This window comes from Lepisma saccharinum, chromosome 27, assembly GCF_977018435.1.
Source record: "Lepisma saccharinum chromosome 27, izLepSacc3.1, whole genome shotgun sequence".
In the NCBI taxonomy this organism is placed as follows: Eukaryota; Metazoa; Arthropoda; class Insecta; order Zygentoma; family Lepismatidae; genus Lepisma; species Lepisma saccharinum.
The window spans coordinates 29,348,549-29,366,285 of NC_139255.1; the positions used below are offsets into that span (position 1 = coordinate 29,348,549).

At 36.6% G+C, this 17,737-nt stretch overlaps 1 protein-coding gene across 2 annotated transcripts in view; it reads right to left on the reverse strand.

The window, feature by feature from the left end:
- E(z) (histone-lysine N-methyltransferase E(z)) overlaps positions 1 to 17,737 on the reverse strand; it is a 73,211-nt gene that overhangs the window by 28,059 nt on the left and 27,415 nt on the right. Inside the window, exons 4-6 of one of the 2 annotated variants that reach the window (XM_083113376.1) lie at positions 15,622 to 16,067; positions 13,255 to 13,418; positions 7,491 to 7,517 (exon numbers count right to left, since the gene is read on the reverse strand). In XM_083113376.1, coding sequence (XP_082969502.1) covers positions 7,491 to 7,517; positions 13,255 to 13,418; positions 15,622 to 16,067 — 637 coding nt within the window. The remainder of the gene's footprint in view (positions 1 to 7,490; positions 7,518 to 13,254; positions 13,419 to 15,621; positions 16,068 to 17,737) is intronic. The other variant, XM_083113377.1, reaches the window with a different exon arrangement.

The window sequence follows — 17,737 nt, forward strand, 5'->3', positions numbered from 1 at the left end:
GGTTCTTTTCCTTGTGATCGATCTATATCACATGAGACACGTCTCTTGGGAACAAAGTAATCAAGGCATGACAGGCCACACAAGCTTGCATTCGATTGGTGAAATATTCAATTGACACACGTTGGTTGGTTGATTTGGTGTTTTAAGTCCACTTTATGCACAGTAAGGCTAATCGGAACTGGACCTACAGTTTAAGGTGGGATCCGAACCACTATGTGTCTCTACCAGGTATCGAACCTGGGACCCCTTGATAACAAGGCGACGATGCTACCACTGCACCATCAGGGAGGCGTAAGTGACACATGTGCTTGTTGCTTTGGGGTAAAATCTCCCTTAGAACTGAAATTGATATTTAATTAACAAATTTATAATCAGGTTCCTCCCAAACTCCTTGTAGCATGCCGGAGTTAATTCCTATAATGTACATGTACAGGTCAAACACCATCTTTACGAGTAGGCTTACTATCACCATGGTCTTCCGCAGGATTGTTTACAGGGAGGAGCAATGAAGGTATTTTTTTCCCCAGGGGAGGGGGGCAAACAAGGCACATTTTCCCCAATAATAGTGTTGTTCCCTCAAAAAAAAACATTGCTTAAATTTGAATTTATCAATTCATGCAATAATTAACACATATTATTGCACCTGAAATGAAATTATATGTGAAAAATATATAATTTTTGATTGACTTTCATTTTCCAGATGCCCATGACTATCACCACAACAGCCATTACAGAAATTGACAGATATTCTACAGGGGGTTTGAGAGAAATCTAGGAATGCTCAAGATAGTTCCAAGAAACTTATTGAATTTTCCTTTTCATCAGTACTTATTGTATTTGTATATATTATATGGGGAAGTTGCCTGGAGGTCCTGTGCTCCATCTAGGAATAAAAAGGAAATATATTGGCTAATTAGTGGCACGAATTGAAAACTTCGAATAACATCATCAGGTTAATGAAATTTATATTCTTAATTTCAATATTTTTGTTATTGAAATTTTAAGTCACATAAAATTAAGAATATAAATTTCATTAACCTGATGTTCTTCAAAGTTTTCAATTCGTGCCACTAATTAGCCAATAACAAATCATGGGATTATTACTAATAAATTGCCAATTTGTACAAGTGGATTCATAATAATTTTTTATTTCATTAATTGGAAATTATATTTCAGTGCATAGAAAATGCCACCCAACTGACTCCAAAAAAATAAAAATAAAATACATGCATCAACCATAGCTCCATAACAATATACTGAGTAAATGCATGCAATATTGCATAACTACTAGAAAGATGTAAACCAAAAAGAAACAATAATATTAGAATGTTCAAAAATACATGAGTTTTACCAAAAGTAATGCAAAAGTGGGCATAACATTTTTTTATAAAGTGACATAGGTCGTTCAATACAATTTGAACCGCCTGTATGACAACATTTGCATAGTTCCAGTACAGTCCATGTATAATTATATTAACAATACAATTTATCATGTTTCACACACACTTATGTACTAATGATTTACAGATATTGCCCTAAATGGTGAGTACCGTTATATCATATATATATATATATATATATATATACATAAACTTAATATCACAAAACAGACAAGTCCTTGTTCGTTAGGAAATTACTTTCAGCCTGCGGCTATATAACAATTAAAAATTAACACTTAGAGTGGTTCCATCCAAAGAATGGACTTGGAAATTCCATTTATGTCTATTCTGTCGAAAGCAAGGGAGGGTTACCTGAACCGCTGAACCAATCGGTTTTCTCCAGTTGCCAAGGAGAGGGGAAATTCTCGTGGTATTCTGTGTTGCCAAATTTTTCGTTTTGAGTCTTTTCCAAACAGGTGGCACCTCCACAAGGTCAAGCATGGTGAAGCTAACGGTTGCCGCAGCGCAGCAAGTGAATGGATGGGTCTCCGATTCCCTGCCTCTCCCTGAAATGCGAGCGTAGGGGGCTTGTTGACAGCAAGAGGTGTCGTGTTCGACTGGACAAAAATCAGGCGTGTAGCAACCAGTAGCAACACTCCTTTTGACCCTTTAAACGAGAGGCGGAAAGTCTGGGTTTCCTCAAGTCCATTCTTTGGCTGGGCGGACGTTAAGTATTTTTATTGGGCGTCACATGGAGGTACCAATATACACATATGTATACATATCACTTTACCTGGAAATTATAAATTGAACACTCAACATGAGGTTGGAGGGAGTGCAATGCTGAATAAAAGTCCACCTTATAAACACACAAATTAATGTAATATTCTCCTGAGTTACAATTAAAAATATAAATCCTAGGTACTGATGTGCACCATTCTCTTAACTGCAGTGGAACACTTAAGACAAACCTAGGACTCTAAAAGGTGATCCTTCCTGCATATATGTTGTTTGCAATATATCAATTTCCTGTTTATAACTACACACAAACACAAAAACACTTTTTTAATACATAAAACCTACCTTTTTGTGCTCATGAAAGTATAGTAATAAAACAGTACAACACAAACAGCAACTTTTTGTAATGCAACAAAAGTGTATTCATTGTGATTGTAAATTCATTACAAAACAACCAATTTTTTACGATGTAATGCAAAAGTGTTTCTTGCATGTTAAACAGCAATGCAACAAAAGAGTGGATTTTGTGATTGTAAAATGTTTATAAAAGAGCAGATATTTATAGTGTGACAAAAGAGTGGTTTCTGTGTTTGTAAAATCATCATTAAAAGTGTTTCTCGTGTTTGAAAAATGATTATATAAGAGCAAATTCAATAAAAGTGTGTTCGTTGTGCTTGTAAACCCATCATTATAAAACGGTAACATTTTACAATGCAGAAGTGATTACTGTGCCTGTGAAACTGTAGTTATACAGAAAATCTAAGACGTGCGTTCATATTAATTGGCACAAAATATCAAGATTCCACATTCAAAACAGAGTTTCAGCTACAATTTCTCACAAACTGATAATGATACAATAATGACGTAAAAATAGCAAATGTTTCATGAAGGAATTGAACGACACATTCATCCCAATTGTACATGAACATGATTTGATGCAAGTTTCCTATGAAAAAGAAACCACTTTTGGAATTAATTTTACAAAAACAGGCTACACAAAATTGTTTGTTGGTTTGAGTTTTGTTTTAAGTCCACTTTATGCACGGATAGGCTAATCAGGACTGGGCCTACAGTTTAAAGTGGAATCCGAGCCACTACGTGCATCCACAGGGTATCGAACCCAGGATTGCAAGGCGATGTCTTTATCACTATGTCATCAGGGAGAGTATACAAAATTAAGCCTCTATATTTATTTTAATAAGAATAATAAAATGACAGAATAGCATGTTACGGATGTTATTTTACAGGAAATTGAGATCAGTATAATTGTCAGAAATTAGAAGTTTTTTCCCCCTTTCATATGTTGCTTTTCTGTCTTATTAAGTTAATTGTAATGATGAGGATGAATAGTAGTTAGATGAAACTGATGAAGCACACACACAAAGAAAATACATACAATGAAACTCTGAACTTACGGTGATGAGATCTTGAGTAGACTACTCAACATGCTCTGCCATACACGTGGTACTAATTTTAATGATCGGTCATTAAATTCAAGGCAGTAAGAACCCAGTTATTGTATTTCTTTATGTGACATAGTGAAATTGGGACACAGAGTGTGTTGGTCGAGTTATCCAGATTGTAGGTTCAATTCGTATCACAGGTCCCCCCCCAACATTTAGGCCGTGTCCGAAAGGTGCAAGACCGTACTTGAAGCAAGCATCCTCCGAGTATGGCCTTGCAGTGCGGTCTTGAAGTCGTGGACTGGAAGTGAAAGTTTTTCGAATTGAATTTCGACTGCAGCGCCAAATACATCAGGACTTGTTGTTTTCCCAACATTTTAAACATTTTACACCATAGAAATCACATAGCATTTTCAAATGTTCTTATACATACATTTCCACACATTAGAAGAACTTCAACTAACAACTTGCTGACCTAAACCTGTGTTGCTGGCTTTCTACCTCCTTGATATCAAACAAATGATCAACGAGTGTGGAAATCACTTGACCAAGTCTGCAACGATCCGTACTCCGAACTATGGTCTCAATTGCTTATGTACTTGGTGCTTTCGAACCACACTAGGTGACATAACTTCCATGAAGACCATACTTTGTACCTTTTGGACACAGTCTAAATACTAGGACCTGGTAGCTAATGCAGCAGCAGACCCTTTGACAATCCCAATACATAATTTTTCATTTAAAATATAACATATTCATACATAAGCACGGTAAAGGTAAGGAAACAAACCTCATTCACCAAGCAGTTAATTATTCTTACACCGAAGCAGAATCTTGTAGCTTAATTTCTGTACCTTTTCACTATGTTATTCTTAAATGTTTGCATAACCACTTTTTGTAGATGCAAAATAATCTAACATTGCTATTTTTAGTGGTTTTTATTTTATTTATCTGCGATGTTTCGTCCTGGTTTCCCAGAACTTTTTCAAGCTACACCATGATACACCACCACCTCACAGACGTGTTGAGTGAGTGACTAGCCATGCGAGGTTGTGTTGTTGTATGTATATCTTGGTGTAGCATGAAAAAGTTTTGGGAAGCCAGGATGAAACGTCGCAGATAAAATAAAATAAAAACCACTGAAAACTGTGTCAGATTATTTTGCAACTTTTCACTAGTCAAAGATAAGTAACTTAATCGTTAATATTTTAACAGTACAATGGAAAAAAAAAAAAGAGGTTTGTATCAAATAACCAATTTTTTGCAATATTACGCATGCTAGACCATGTTCCCCAATTATCATCAAAACTTTTTTAGATTATGGTTTGAGTTTGACATAATTCTGTAGTAATTTTTTCAAAAAGAAATACATACACGATGATAAATATTTAAAGTTGAAACTTTGAACTGTTTTGTTGCATTTGAGTGAAATCCGTCAAGGTGTTTCAAGTTCACATGCAACAATCAAATTTGTTGCATTGTGAAGGAACTTCAAATTCTGCCCATATTAGTATTTAGGAGAGACTGTTGGCCCAAATCACTAATAGTGTGTACACGACACTGAATTCACTTTAGAGGTTTTAAGTTGAAACTCATGCACCAACAAGACTTGTCTGATAACTTAAATTGTATTGCTTTGAAGGTTTTAGATGGCGGACAAAAAATCGATTTTTCCTATTTTATGACAGCTCCACATTCAGCTGGTAATTTCATATCCCTGGCTGGATAATGTTTTTAAATAAACAAAACTCTCAGCAATTATAAAGTTTCAGTTGTCCTACAATGTGATGATAAACATATTGAAACAGGGCATATTTAACAATATGAGGGGGCAAGGTGCAAGGAAGTCACTCAAGTTGTGACAATAACTATAAAAAATTCAGTTTTTTCAAACTAAATCGGCTGTGTTTCAAGATGGAAGACTGTCTACCTACAAAATGTTGCCAATGTAAATTTTAATGTAAAACTAGAGTTTAACTTTCCCACAAAATTTAATTGAGAGAATAAACGAGTTTTTGACATTGTTGCACAATTTGGCAATGCAGGCCATTCTTATCTTGGTCAACTTGATATCGACATAAGTCTGCAACTTATGAAAAGAATTGCATGGCACTGACAACAGTGAAGGAAAATAGCTGTTGTTTCGAATAGGCTGTAAAAGCTACAGACACAACTGAAGACCGGGGAAACGTACACATCCTACCTACAGCCTGGACCATTCAGCTTGGAACTTTTTCACATTTTCAGTAGGTTGAAGAGGCAACTGAAGGGCAAACAAATTTGGAATTATCGAGTCATTATTGGTGGGAAAAATATTGGTGCTGAGTTCTTATACTATTACTACTACTAATAATAATACAGGCATACCTATCTTATCTTACTTTCATTTGACTCCACATACTGGGCAGTATTTATACTTCTATGTAAATTTTGCAGTACCCATAACCCTTGAAACTTCTACTCTGAAAATGCTAATACTTTACATTAACATCAATGACACCTTGGTATGAACTCTATTTCTGGCAGCATTAGTCACTTATAACTTCAGATATGAAGTAGGATCAAAAAGTCTTCAGAAGTTCACGAAATATGGAAACCCTATTTCAATAGAAGATAACTGGAAACTTTGTTCTCTCTTTTTGCTGTTGATGATGTTCAGTGTGAAGAATGAAGCCATGTCAAATACTGATTCTGTTGTACAAGGCATGTGCAGAAAGTAGTACCTGCTTGGTAACCAAAAATGAACAAAAGAAGTTAGTTGAACAAATCCTTTTTACTTTGAAAGCACATACCTTGAGCTACTTTTGTACATAGGCACCCATGTCATTGAGGCACTTATCGCACTGGGAAAAAGGTTCTTGTATACCCTCATCATGAACTTTTGCTGCCAGTCCATTGAGAAATGCAGTTACCATTTGCTGGATCTCTTTGTTGCCATCAAACCAATCTCCTCACAAATACTTCTTTAATTTTGTAGAAATATGATAAAGGCAAGATCAGGGAAGTAGGTTGGGTCCCAAACCTTGAACCGAAACTTCTGAAGTAGCAGGTTCATCTTGACTGCCCACAGAAACATGTACACAACCAGTACTGCAATACTACTTGCATGAGAGGTCAAGTACAACTGACTCATACCAGGTGACCTTGGATGCCACCTATGTATCCTTCCGCCTATTGACTGGTGGCAAAATTGATGAGGGTATATAAAAAACTTGTCTCCAGTACAATAAGTGCCTATGTAGAAAATAGCTCAAGGTATGTTCAACTAACATCTTTTTTCATTCTTCCTTTATTTGGCAAGGTAAAGTTCCCCATGCACTTTGCACCATGCCATGAAGCATATACAGGGGGATGTGGGGTACGGCCTCACTCATTCTATCAATCTCGGCCATGTTGGAGGTGATGTGATCAGCACCATGCTCCAACTGCATTTACCCCCTACGTACCAATTTAGTTGAGGCTAGGTGAGCCTCACAGTCACTTTATGCGGGGAAAATTCTGACCTTAGGTCACCCAGCCTGGGAATCAAACTTGGGTGTCCAGCGTGGCTTTATTTATTACCAAATGGGTAATACTTTCTGGATGCTTTGAACAGTGACTCCCCCCAGAATGGTTGTGATAATTTTTCCAATTACCACTATCAAACACAAGTTACCATATAACATCCTTTGAACCCCATGATTTCGTATAACTTTTGGAATATGCCTTACATAATTACAGAAATGATCACGGTTACTTACACGATACCACATATATTTGTGATACAAACACACAAACTACGAGAAAAGAAAAATGCAGTTCAAAGGAACAATAGCACAGCTTGCTCCACACACAGCTTACAATCAAAATGCTCATCTACAGCTCTGCTCGCCCTGAGAGAAGCACAACAAGCTGTGAAAGCCAGGAGAAGAGAAGTATAGAAACAAACTGAAAACCCTGCAGCATAAAATCATAACTGGATTTAGCTTACCTGCCCCGGAACTCCCAGACTTCACAGCTGCAGGCGAGAAAAAAAAAGATGCAAATGAAGTACATTGCATCTCAAGTGTCGCCGAACGACCTCAAGAGATAATAGCTACCAGCATCCTTCGTGTCGTCTTCCCATGGCACTTCAACAACTTGTTACCTGCTCCGCTCAAATTTAGTTCTTTTTCTTACGATTTAATGAAAATCAATGGCCAATTTCGTTCAATTAAAAATTTGATTCGCTAATTGATTTTTGTTTTTACTGTAATGCAGGAGGCTGATGGTTGGAGTGCCTGCAAATCTTCTCTGTAACACTTTCCGCCATTCACAATCCGTAATCACATTGAAAATCAGAAGGATCACTGTGAATCAACTGCACATCACACACTTGTCACATCTTCATTCAGCAACGTTTGTCTCCAGATTTGGACAATACAATCACATCGTCAGGAGCACAAGCTCACTGAAGAAGGGTTGCCATATCGTACCTTTCCACTGCTAGGAACTTTCCGAATTCACCTCGTGTTTAAACTGGACACCAGAAACCTAACACCGATTTTAGAGAATTTCATCAACAATTTCTTTGCTACAGTCTCTTGCTCTTTTCTTAAAAAAAATACATCATCAGTACCTGTAGTAGTGTAGTACAGTTGATCTCAATTCTGTCTGGCTTCTGATTTTCAACTGTTTAATATTGTTTTGAATAAAGTACACAACTTACACCTCCGGAAACACTTCCACAGAGCTTCTGTGAAATTGGCTCACAAAAGTTTTCAACTATGACGTAACACAATAACAGCATATTCCATTTTTGGCATGGCATCCAATTCTATTGAAATTGTACCAGTGATCAATTTCACAAGAAACACTGCTTAAAGTAATACTATACATTTGTGACATTACATTTACAACAGTAAGCTACACATATTGATAAAATCAATTACTCACATTTCCCTTGTTTCTTTTTCTAATGTCCATTTCTCATGCATATTAGTATACCAAAAAAATATATATATTAGGACAAGCAGCTAGAAATGAAGAAATGAAACATTTAAAATATATTATGACTTCTTATGCTATGGGGCCAAATTTTACACATAAAAAAGATAAATGTACTCCATGATTCAGAAATGTACTATGGAAGTATTGCTGGTCAGAAAACAAAGACAATCTTGTACAAACGTGGAAAGTAACAAAGAGAAAGTCATGTGTTAGTACAATTTGTACTGAATGTGGGCACTATTATATTCAAACACTACTTGGTTTGACTGACAACATTCTATCCAAAGATCAAACTCGTTCATCAGTAGATTGAAGTGAGACATGACTACTATTAATTGGGTCAGAAAATATGAAGAAGAAATGCTACAGCCACAGAACATGAAATATTCATCACTAGAGTATATTAACATTTTCCCTCGGGACCCTGACGGTTCCATATGTTAACAAGTGTACATAGAAGTTTGTGAAGACTGAGTATAGGTCCCATGACCAAATATACAAAATAATCAATATGTTTTCATGCAAAGGGGCAAAGTAAAATTCAGTTGCACCACACATTTCTTCTCAATAATTAAAAAAAATTGTTTCCTCTAACTTTTCAATTCAACTACAGGAATTAATCTATCAACTAGCTTTTGATACATGTGAATTCTACCTTCACTTTTCTTTACTTACAACTGAAAGTTTCAGTATGTCCAGTCTTCATATATTCACCCCACATATCTTTAAATTGCACAAGAAATATGTTCCAGCACATATGCTTTCCATTTTAGGCACATCACATCATCCAGCATTTCTTCTACAGCTTTTGTAAATTTTGTCACATGTTTTTCATTCCCACAAAAAATCTATCTTGAAAAAAAATATTTGTGGAAAGTTTCCAAATGACATTGAATGGGAGACCAGTTCTTCTGGCAGATATAAACCCTACATTGCAGATGTAATTGTTCATTTTAATCCCATTTTAAGATCAGATAGAGAAACTGGTCCTATGCACATTGCATTTCATTGCATTGTGTTAAAATTCTATTTTATTTTCTACACCAGAGCAGTTTGAATCAGCCACACACTCACATGTTTGCAACTAACAACCTTCACCGAACAAACCTACCTTTCAATCTGTTTGTTTTGTGCAAGAACAAACTTCATGCATAACATGGAAAGCCAGGACCAACCTGTTTAATGCTTTAAACTTGCTCAGCTTTCTGAATGTGTCAATGTATGACGCACAATGTACACACAAAGTTTAACAGGCTTAAGAGTAATGTGATTAAACTACCGTATTTACACGTGTATAATGCGCACCCTGGTTTTTGAAGGGGAAAAAGCAACAAGCAATTATATCTCATATATCGTAACCCGGGAGTCCTGGCATCATAGCTCGATAGACTAATTACTTCTCCAAGGGGTTCAGCTGAAGCACTGAAAGTAACTTGTTACAAGCAACCTTCAGTGAATCTTTAAACTCAGCTGAGCCAGCAAATTATTTGAAATAAATTAAAGTCAGCTTTATGCAAAAAACTACGGTTAACAACAGGATGAAACTGGCTTAACGGGTTTAACGATCGGAAATTTGAATCCCCTATAAATAGATCGCAATAACAGATCTCACCCCCAGTTGTATTTCAAAAGTTATAGAGTAAACAGTTGTCTCCAATTTATAGATTGAATATCAGTGCTACGCAGAAGAGTTACAGCGAGGAGTGGTGCGCCATCAAAGTTTAATTTCAGAGACCGTGCCTGCACACCAGAACCAGCGGAGACGATTTTCACAACTAGAACCAGAGGTAAAGAATATCCTTTTCTTTTAAATCGTGACCCTGCCAGACCAGTCAATCGAAGCGTTAAATATTGAATGTTATTACTGTTCTTATTTCACAGGGGGCGAGTCCCCTTACAGATAAAAGGTACCTCTCGTAGAGGCGAGTTGCTCTAGGCTGCCACAGTCTAGATTCGATCCCCAAAAACCCAGGTGGGGTTTTATACGATACGAGGGTCACTATTTATATTTTGAGCCTAACAATGAAAAACAGGAATTTGGCATTGAAAACTGCTTTATTGTTTTTCGAGGTATTCTCCTGTATGGTCAATACACTTTTGCATTCGTTCGAACCATTTGTCAAAGCAGTTTTTCCAATCTTCTTGAGACACCTCCATAATATGGTTTTTGAACGCATCAACGGCATCTTCCGCCGACGAAAATCGTTGTCCACGCAATTTATTCTTGACATTCGGGAACAAGAAGAAGTCATTGGGTGCCAAATCAGGACTGTACGGTGGATGACCCATCCATTCGATTTTTTGACTGTTCATAAAGTCGGTTGTTAGACGAGATGTGTGACAGCTGGCATCGTCTTGATGAAGAATGATCCGACGGCGTTTGTTTGTTTTCCGTATTTGACCGAAGACCTCTGGCAAACAAATTGTTGTGTACCATTCAGAGTTGACCATTCTACGTTCCTCTAAAGGCACAGTTGCCACATGACCAGTTTTCCCGAAAAAACAGGCGACCATTTGTTTCGATGTGCTTCGAGCGCAAACAACTTTTGTTGGATTGGGTTCATTTTGAAACACCCATACGGTCGACTGCTGTTTACGTTCCGGCTCATATGCATATATCCATGATTCGTCACCTGTTACAATCTTATATACGTCTTTTGAAGCACCACGATTGTATTTATTCAGCATTTGTTTGCACCAATTGACGCGAGCGTCTTTTTGAGTTTTTGTCAAATTGTGTGGGATCCAACGAGAACATACCTTTCTCACAGCTAAATGATCGTGTAATATTTTATATATGCTGGTGGAACTAATGCCTATGGTTGCCTCAATCTCACAGTATGTCACATGACGATCTTGCAGTATTAGGTTTTGAACAGCATCAATGTTTTCTTGAACAACAACTGATTTTGGACGACCTTCGCGAATCTCGTCGGTGAGCGAATGGCGACCACAATTGAATTCGTTATACCAGCGTTTCACAGTGGCAAAGGATTGGGCTTCATCGCCAAATGTGGAAGTAAGTTGATCGATGCACTCTTGTCTTGATAATCCATGTCGACAATCGTAAAAAATCATCGCACGAAAATGTTCAGGAGTTAATTCCATTTTAATGTTGTCGCACAATCTCCAAGGCAACATAAACAACACAAATGAAGCTATTGACAAAACATTTGAAGTACCTTATGGTCAATAATGCCAGACGATTCCGTGCAAACGTCAAATCGCGCCTAACTTCAATCAGTGTTGCCAAAGCTCAAAATATAAATAGTGACCCTCGTATAATGCACAGTACAATTCAGGTTCGAGAAATGGCTTTCTTAGTTGTAGGTCTTAAAGCTGCTGCTATGCTGATAAAGAGTGAATGAGATCATACCTATTCAATGAGTCACCTGTTGCTATGTGGATCAAGAGGAGAACATAGTTTCCTGTATACAATGAGTCACCAACCCACACCACCTTTCCCCTCTCCCTCACTTCTCTAACCACCATGTTTATTTAGTAGCAGAAGAAGAAAGCAAGATCAAAATTATGTTATGGATTTGCAGTGCTCAGGAAATTATTTTCTATTATTTCTTGCCCGACAAATACACATCCCATATGACAGGAGCTGCATGCTCGAATTATGCCAGAAAAGTACCGCTTCTCTTGGTATCATGAAACATTCCGTTACAATGTAAAATTCCATGGGAATGGGCATTTCACTTTTATAGTTTTTTAAAAAAATTATTACTAAATAAATCCAACCTAGTAATTTGTATTTGCACCTATGCACGTGTTATACACAGTGACATAGTGAAAACATGTATGTTTTTAATGTTGACTGTCCGAATTATTCCGTGTTAGGGGACAAAAATTTTGGAAAAAGTGTGCATTATACATGAGTAAATATGGTATATGAATTAATTTATGGCAAACAGACTTAAACTGTGGAAAGGCTAGAGGCTGGTTTGATAGAGCACTCACAAAGAATGCCGAAGTCTCCAGTTTGACCATTGGTTGAGCCCCACATGCACATACATATGCAATTTTCACACAACTTTTAAAGAAGTCATGATTTCCGATATACTTGATACTTAAACATTACACCACAAATTATAATAAAAACAAGCAGAGGTGCCAATTACATATGAAAGAATTTTCTTTCATACAATACGGTCTATGCAATTCCTATTTACTGTGCAGATTTACCTTGTTAAAACAGGAACTACCATGAAGCAAATTATGTATTTTTAAACTTGCAAATGCAATTATATTCAATCTTGGTGCATGAAAGGTGAAATATTGGAATCCTGAAAAAATGCAGGGTGGATCAGGTCAGAGGGCCCTAATCATATTATTATGTAGTGAGTAATACAGCAGGCAAACAAAAAGGAAAAACCTTGCAGAAGTAAAGATAATGAATGAAAAAACTTGTTCATTGCTAAAAACTGCCAAAAGAGTAATTGAAGCATCAGAACATGTATTCAGTAAATGCTGTGAAACAAGGTAGACCTGAATAATTATTTTCTCTGATGGTGTGCACTGCTTGTCAACCTCAATACAATTCATTACTACTACAAATTAAATGAGAAAAAATATTTTTAATTGTGATAACTTTACTACACAACAGTCCAACGAAAGCAAGTAAAGGCAATATATGGAAAATGTTTGCTCATATCACTTGCAATTAGGTTAACCTAAGGTACACTTACTAAAAGTACACATTAATAAAATTGCTGTCTTCAAGTTTTTCATTGGTGCCAATACAGACACTAGATACTTACGATGAAGGAAGCAGTCATATTTGAAGCATCGCCTGCAGAACAGTGTGTGGAATGAATGCATTGTTTGCTCTCTTGGAACAGATTCCGCATTTGGTCCATCAATATTTGGAGTGCACTCTGGAGGCAAAGCATTGGGATCCATTCTTTCTGTAAGTTCAATAAACCTGTAAGGAAAAAGGGCAAGATCATAAAAGATCCCACGCACCTAGGGGTAAACATGATAATCGAAATGAAGTTGTTAAGGGATTAAATAGACGAAGGCACCAGTGGTTATACATAAATATAAAAATAAAGAATAAAGTTTGCATGTCCGACTTCTGGTTGTCATTATTTCAGTCAGTCAGTGAGTTCAGCCAATATGCAGCCAGTGCTTTGTGATGTTGCCAAACTAACTGCTAGTGGAAAAGAAAGGCAGAGAGAATTTGCTGTGTCCAATATTCAATTATTTCTTTTTTACAATGCATGCACAGTACATATGAGTACAGTGAAATAATACAGTGAATATTTCTGCACAGGATTATATCATATCATATCACTGCAGCATATAAGAACTCAAACTATGTTCGACAATGTCCATTACAATGAAGGGTCATTGTGCATACTGAGAAGAATTTAACATCCATTGTTTTCCCAAGACAACAACTTAGCTGTTAACACAGTGGCCAAGAAGGAAAATGAAAGGGTAATTATCTCTGTGTATTGAGACGTGTTGTTTCCCAGGATTTCTTCAAGAAATGATAACTCCGGCTGTAGGCGACGGAAATTTATGGGATTTGGACAGTCAGGTTCGAAATGTCTAGCCTCATCTTAAGATGAACCTTAAAGTGGCGAGTTTTATGAAAATTTCTTTGTGCAAGAAAAACTGTACGCTGCAGTTTCCTAACTGTACAACGTTGCACTCTTGACATAGGCTGGTCATCACGGACAAGCTCTGCCCAATATCACTTCTAAAACTGTACGTCATATAGTAGGCGGGAATATGCCATACATTTGTCAAAGTTTTTTTTTTTTTCTTTAAGTCCACTTTATACTCAGATAGGTTAACTGGGATAGCATCCAATCACTATGCAATGTGGCTTCCCTGAGGATTGGACTGGAACCCTTACATTACAAGGCAGAATGGGATAAAATGTAAAATGTGGGATCGCAAAATTAGACTGCATTGTGTATTTATATCAGTGGCGTAGCGTGATTCTATGAAAGGTGTAAGGCTTCCTTAGATAAACCTGACCTGAATATTGGACAAGGAAAACCCAAAAACATTTTAACTAAATAGAATCTAAGTCATGTATGGCCATACTCAATTTCAAACACAAAATGACACATTCTTGTTAACAATAATAGCATATGTATTACTTAATGAAAATTCTCATTTATACTGTAACTCGATCCGATGATCCTTTAGTCTGAACACCTCAATCACCTCAACTGAGATAAAGCGACATGTTTTGAAGTTTGCCCTTGACCTCTTCCCTGTGTTCTTCCCTATGGCGGACGCATTACGTATAGACCATAGTATTTTTCAAGGTAGATTATAATCGGGTACCTATATCCAGGGCCGGTCCAGAGGGCCCTAAAGTTACCACAAGGGCTTTTTCAGAGGGAAATTTCCCGAATTATCCCCGATTTCCCTTTCCTCATACTTGATGTACACATGTGAGTGGTACTATTTGAAAGCCTGTTCTATTCTGAAGAGAAAAACGTATGAACCATGATACTCGGATGAATTGTGCTGAAGCAGTAGCTACTTAAAAATATTACTACGCAAACTCAGAAAAAGAAATACACAGAACGGGAAACCATTTGGTCAGAAAATTTCACAGGGAAGGAGTTAAAACATATAATTTATTAACTGGATTAAAACTAATTAATTCTTGTGCTGGAGTACCTTTCCTAAAGAAGGCTCAACTGGTAACAGCATGAATAACTGTGCAATACATTCTAATATATGGCAGCTTTGCTATATCACTGCAGCTTTTAAAATTCGGCTAGCAACAATATGAACATTTATAATGGCACGTTTATTTCTCTGATTTAAAAACACACAAAAGTTAAAAAGTTAATGGAAATTTCCATAAGTGAACTCAATTCTTTTTTAAGAACTGGATTTGAAAATTCAGGTGCCAGGTGACAATTTTCAGGCATCATAGCAACGGGACACCACATATTTGTTTACCCCTTGTCTCAATAAAGCACAATTTTGTAAGATTTTCCTGCATTTTGCGTTTTCCCCACATATAAGTTCAGTAGTCTTGGTCAGCTGTATACCTCAGCTGTATACCTGTGCTAGTACATGCATCTCTGCTTATAGAATGCACGTGAATTCTCCAAAGCTATACTGGTTATAAGATTCAAAATTGTACTTACTTCTCCCGTAACTCCTCCGGTTTTCCCTTATCTGGGAACATAGAAGATATTGCCTGGAATATTGTCATGATGGGGAATTTACTGTCCTTCTCGTTCCTTTCAGACTTTTCTCCATCCTTTTTGTCGTGCTTCTCTGATTTAGTCTTACACTCCCTATCTTTACGCTCATTTTTCTCTGTTTTCTCACTCTTAACGTTCTTCTCCTTGTCACTTTTAGAATGCCTTTCATAGTTTAGCCGGTCGTTTGTTTCCTCTTCCTTGGTTTGGCTTTGCATAAGAACATTGACTAGTTCTACAAATATCTCGTCGTCAAGAAAGCCAGCTTCTCTGTCTCCGTGAACCTTCCCATCGTAATTCTTTATAAGTTCTTCAATGAAAGTGCCATCTTGATCAAGGATTTCATCTCCCATGTACGGAATGTTGTGTAACACTGTCTCATCTTCCACCTACAAATCAAAGAGATAGATGTATTGTATTAAGCACTCAAAACAGATGAGAGAGAGTTTCAAAACATTATTCAGTTCGTAAAACAAAATACTGTCAATGTAATTTTTAAACAAGAGATGGAGAGAGTACGCAAAATTAACTATTCGGCAGAAGGAGGCGTGGGCCCCAACAGTACAAGCAACTACAAATGTAATTAAGAAAGTTCTGTCGATTCTCACCCCACACCTTCAAATGGCAAAAAGTCAGGTGAAATGCATTTGGCAGGTCAACATAGTTTCCCATTAGTAGAGGCATGCATATTTCGTTTTTGACGAAAACACGAAATGTGAAATAACACATTGCACTGTTAATTTTTCATGTTTCTGAAAGGTGTGAGGTGCATTTTCCTACCCTGTTTTGTCATGAATTGATGTGAAATGAACTGCAAAATGCGAAATAGGCCCTTAAACACTAAATTTACCGTTTATATACCAACGCAACACTTTTACCGTTTATATACCAATGCGACACTTTCTGAAGTCTGAATCATCCTGAGAGTTATACAATTCATGGAAAATTGATTAATTTTGCTACAAACATTTGAGAAGCAAAAATGGACTCCTTTATACAGGAATAAACTTAATATTCTGGTAATGATTTAATGTGCTATTACAAGGGATATGTATATTTTGTGTAATACTGCAGTTTTTAAATCAAATTTAGGATTATATTCACATTTTTAAAACCAAAATGTCATTTTATATACTGCTTTTTCACCACTATAACAGTGAAATTTCATTTTATTTACCACTTTTGAACCCGAAATTGACTCTTTTGATTTTGTACTGAAATTTTGCTTCATTTATGAAAAATATGTTATTCTACCCATTAGCAGCAAAATAAATGTCTCCAATGTTATGGAAGACCATGGATCCCACTATAGTAGAACTCTGCAGAATGTGAACCAAAGAAATTAAGTGCAGTTTGCACCTGGTCTATGTTTATAAACTGTAGGTGGCTGTCCAGTGAAGAGAACAGATGATACACGTGCAACTATGTACACCTTGCTCACAAATTAGAGTTCTACAAAGAATTTATTACGCCGTTACTTGAATATTGTTCCTCTGTACTCTATGGGATTAACATAAATACATAAATAACAGTAATAAATTTGAAAAAATGCAAAATTGGGCTACTCATAGTATACGAAATACAGCACACACAACTTCACGAACGAGCAGAGAACCGCAACTACCCACGCTTGAATCCAGGCGAAAATATGCGTTTCTACTCAAAATTAATCAGGCAACTCACACACACACAACCACTTACTAAGGGGCAAAGTAATTATATGTAGTAATATGCATTATCCCAATCTAAGATCTAATAACAGCAATAGCATCTGAGTACCAACATATAATAAGGCAAATATGGATCAAAATCCCTATCATCGCTGGCAAGTAAGGCATGGAATCAACTGCCTGTAGCCTGAAGAAAGGAGAGAAATTTGGCCAAATTTAAACAACAAATTATGAAGTTAATCTATGAATACTGACTGACATCGTGTCTCATTTACCTCATTGCCTTCTTCACATATACTTACTTAATTTTTATTTCTTGTGTGTTTAAATTATATACGTACACTTGTAATTTTGTACATTTATACACATTTGGCAGAATTCTATGGCTT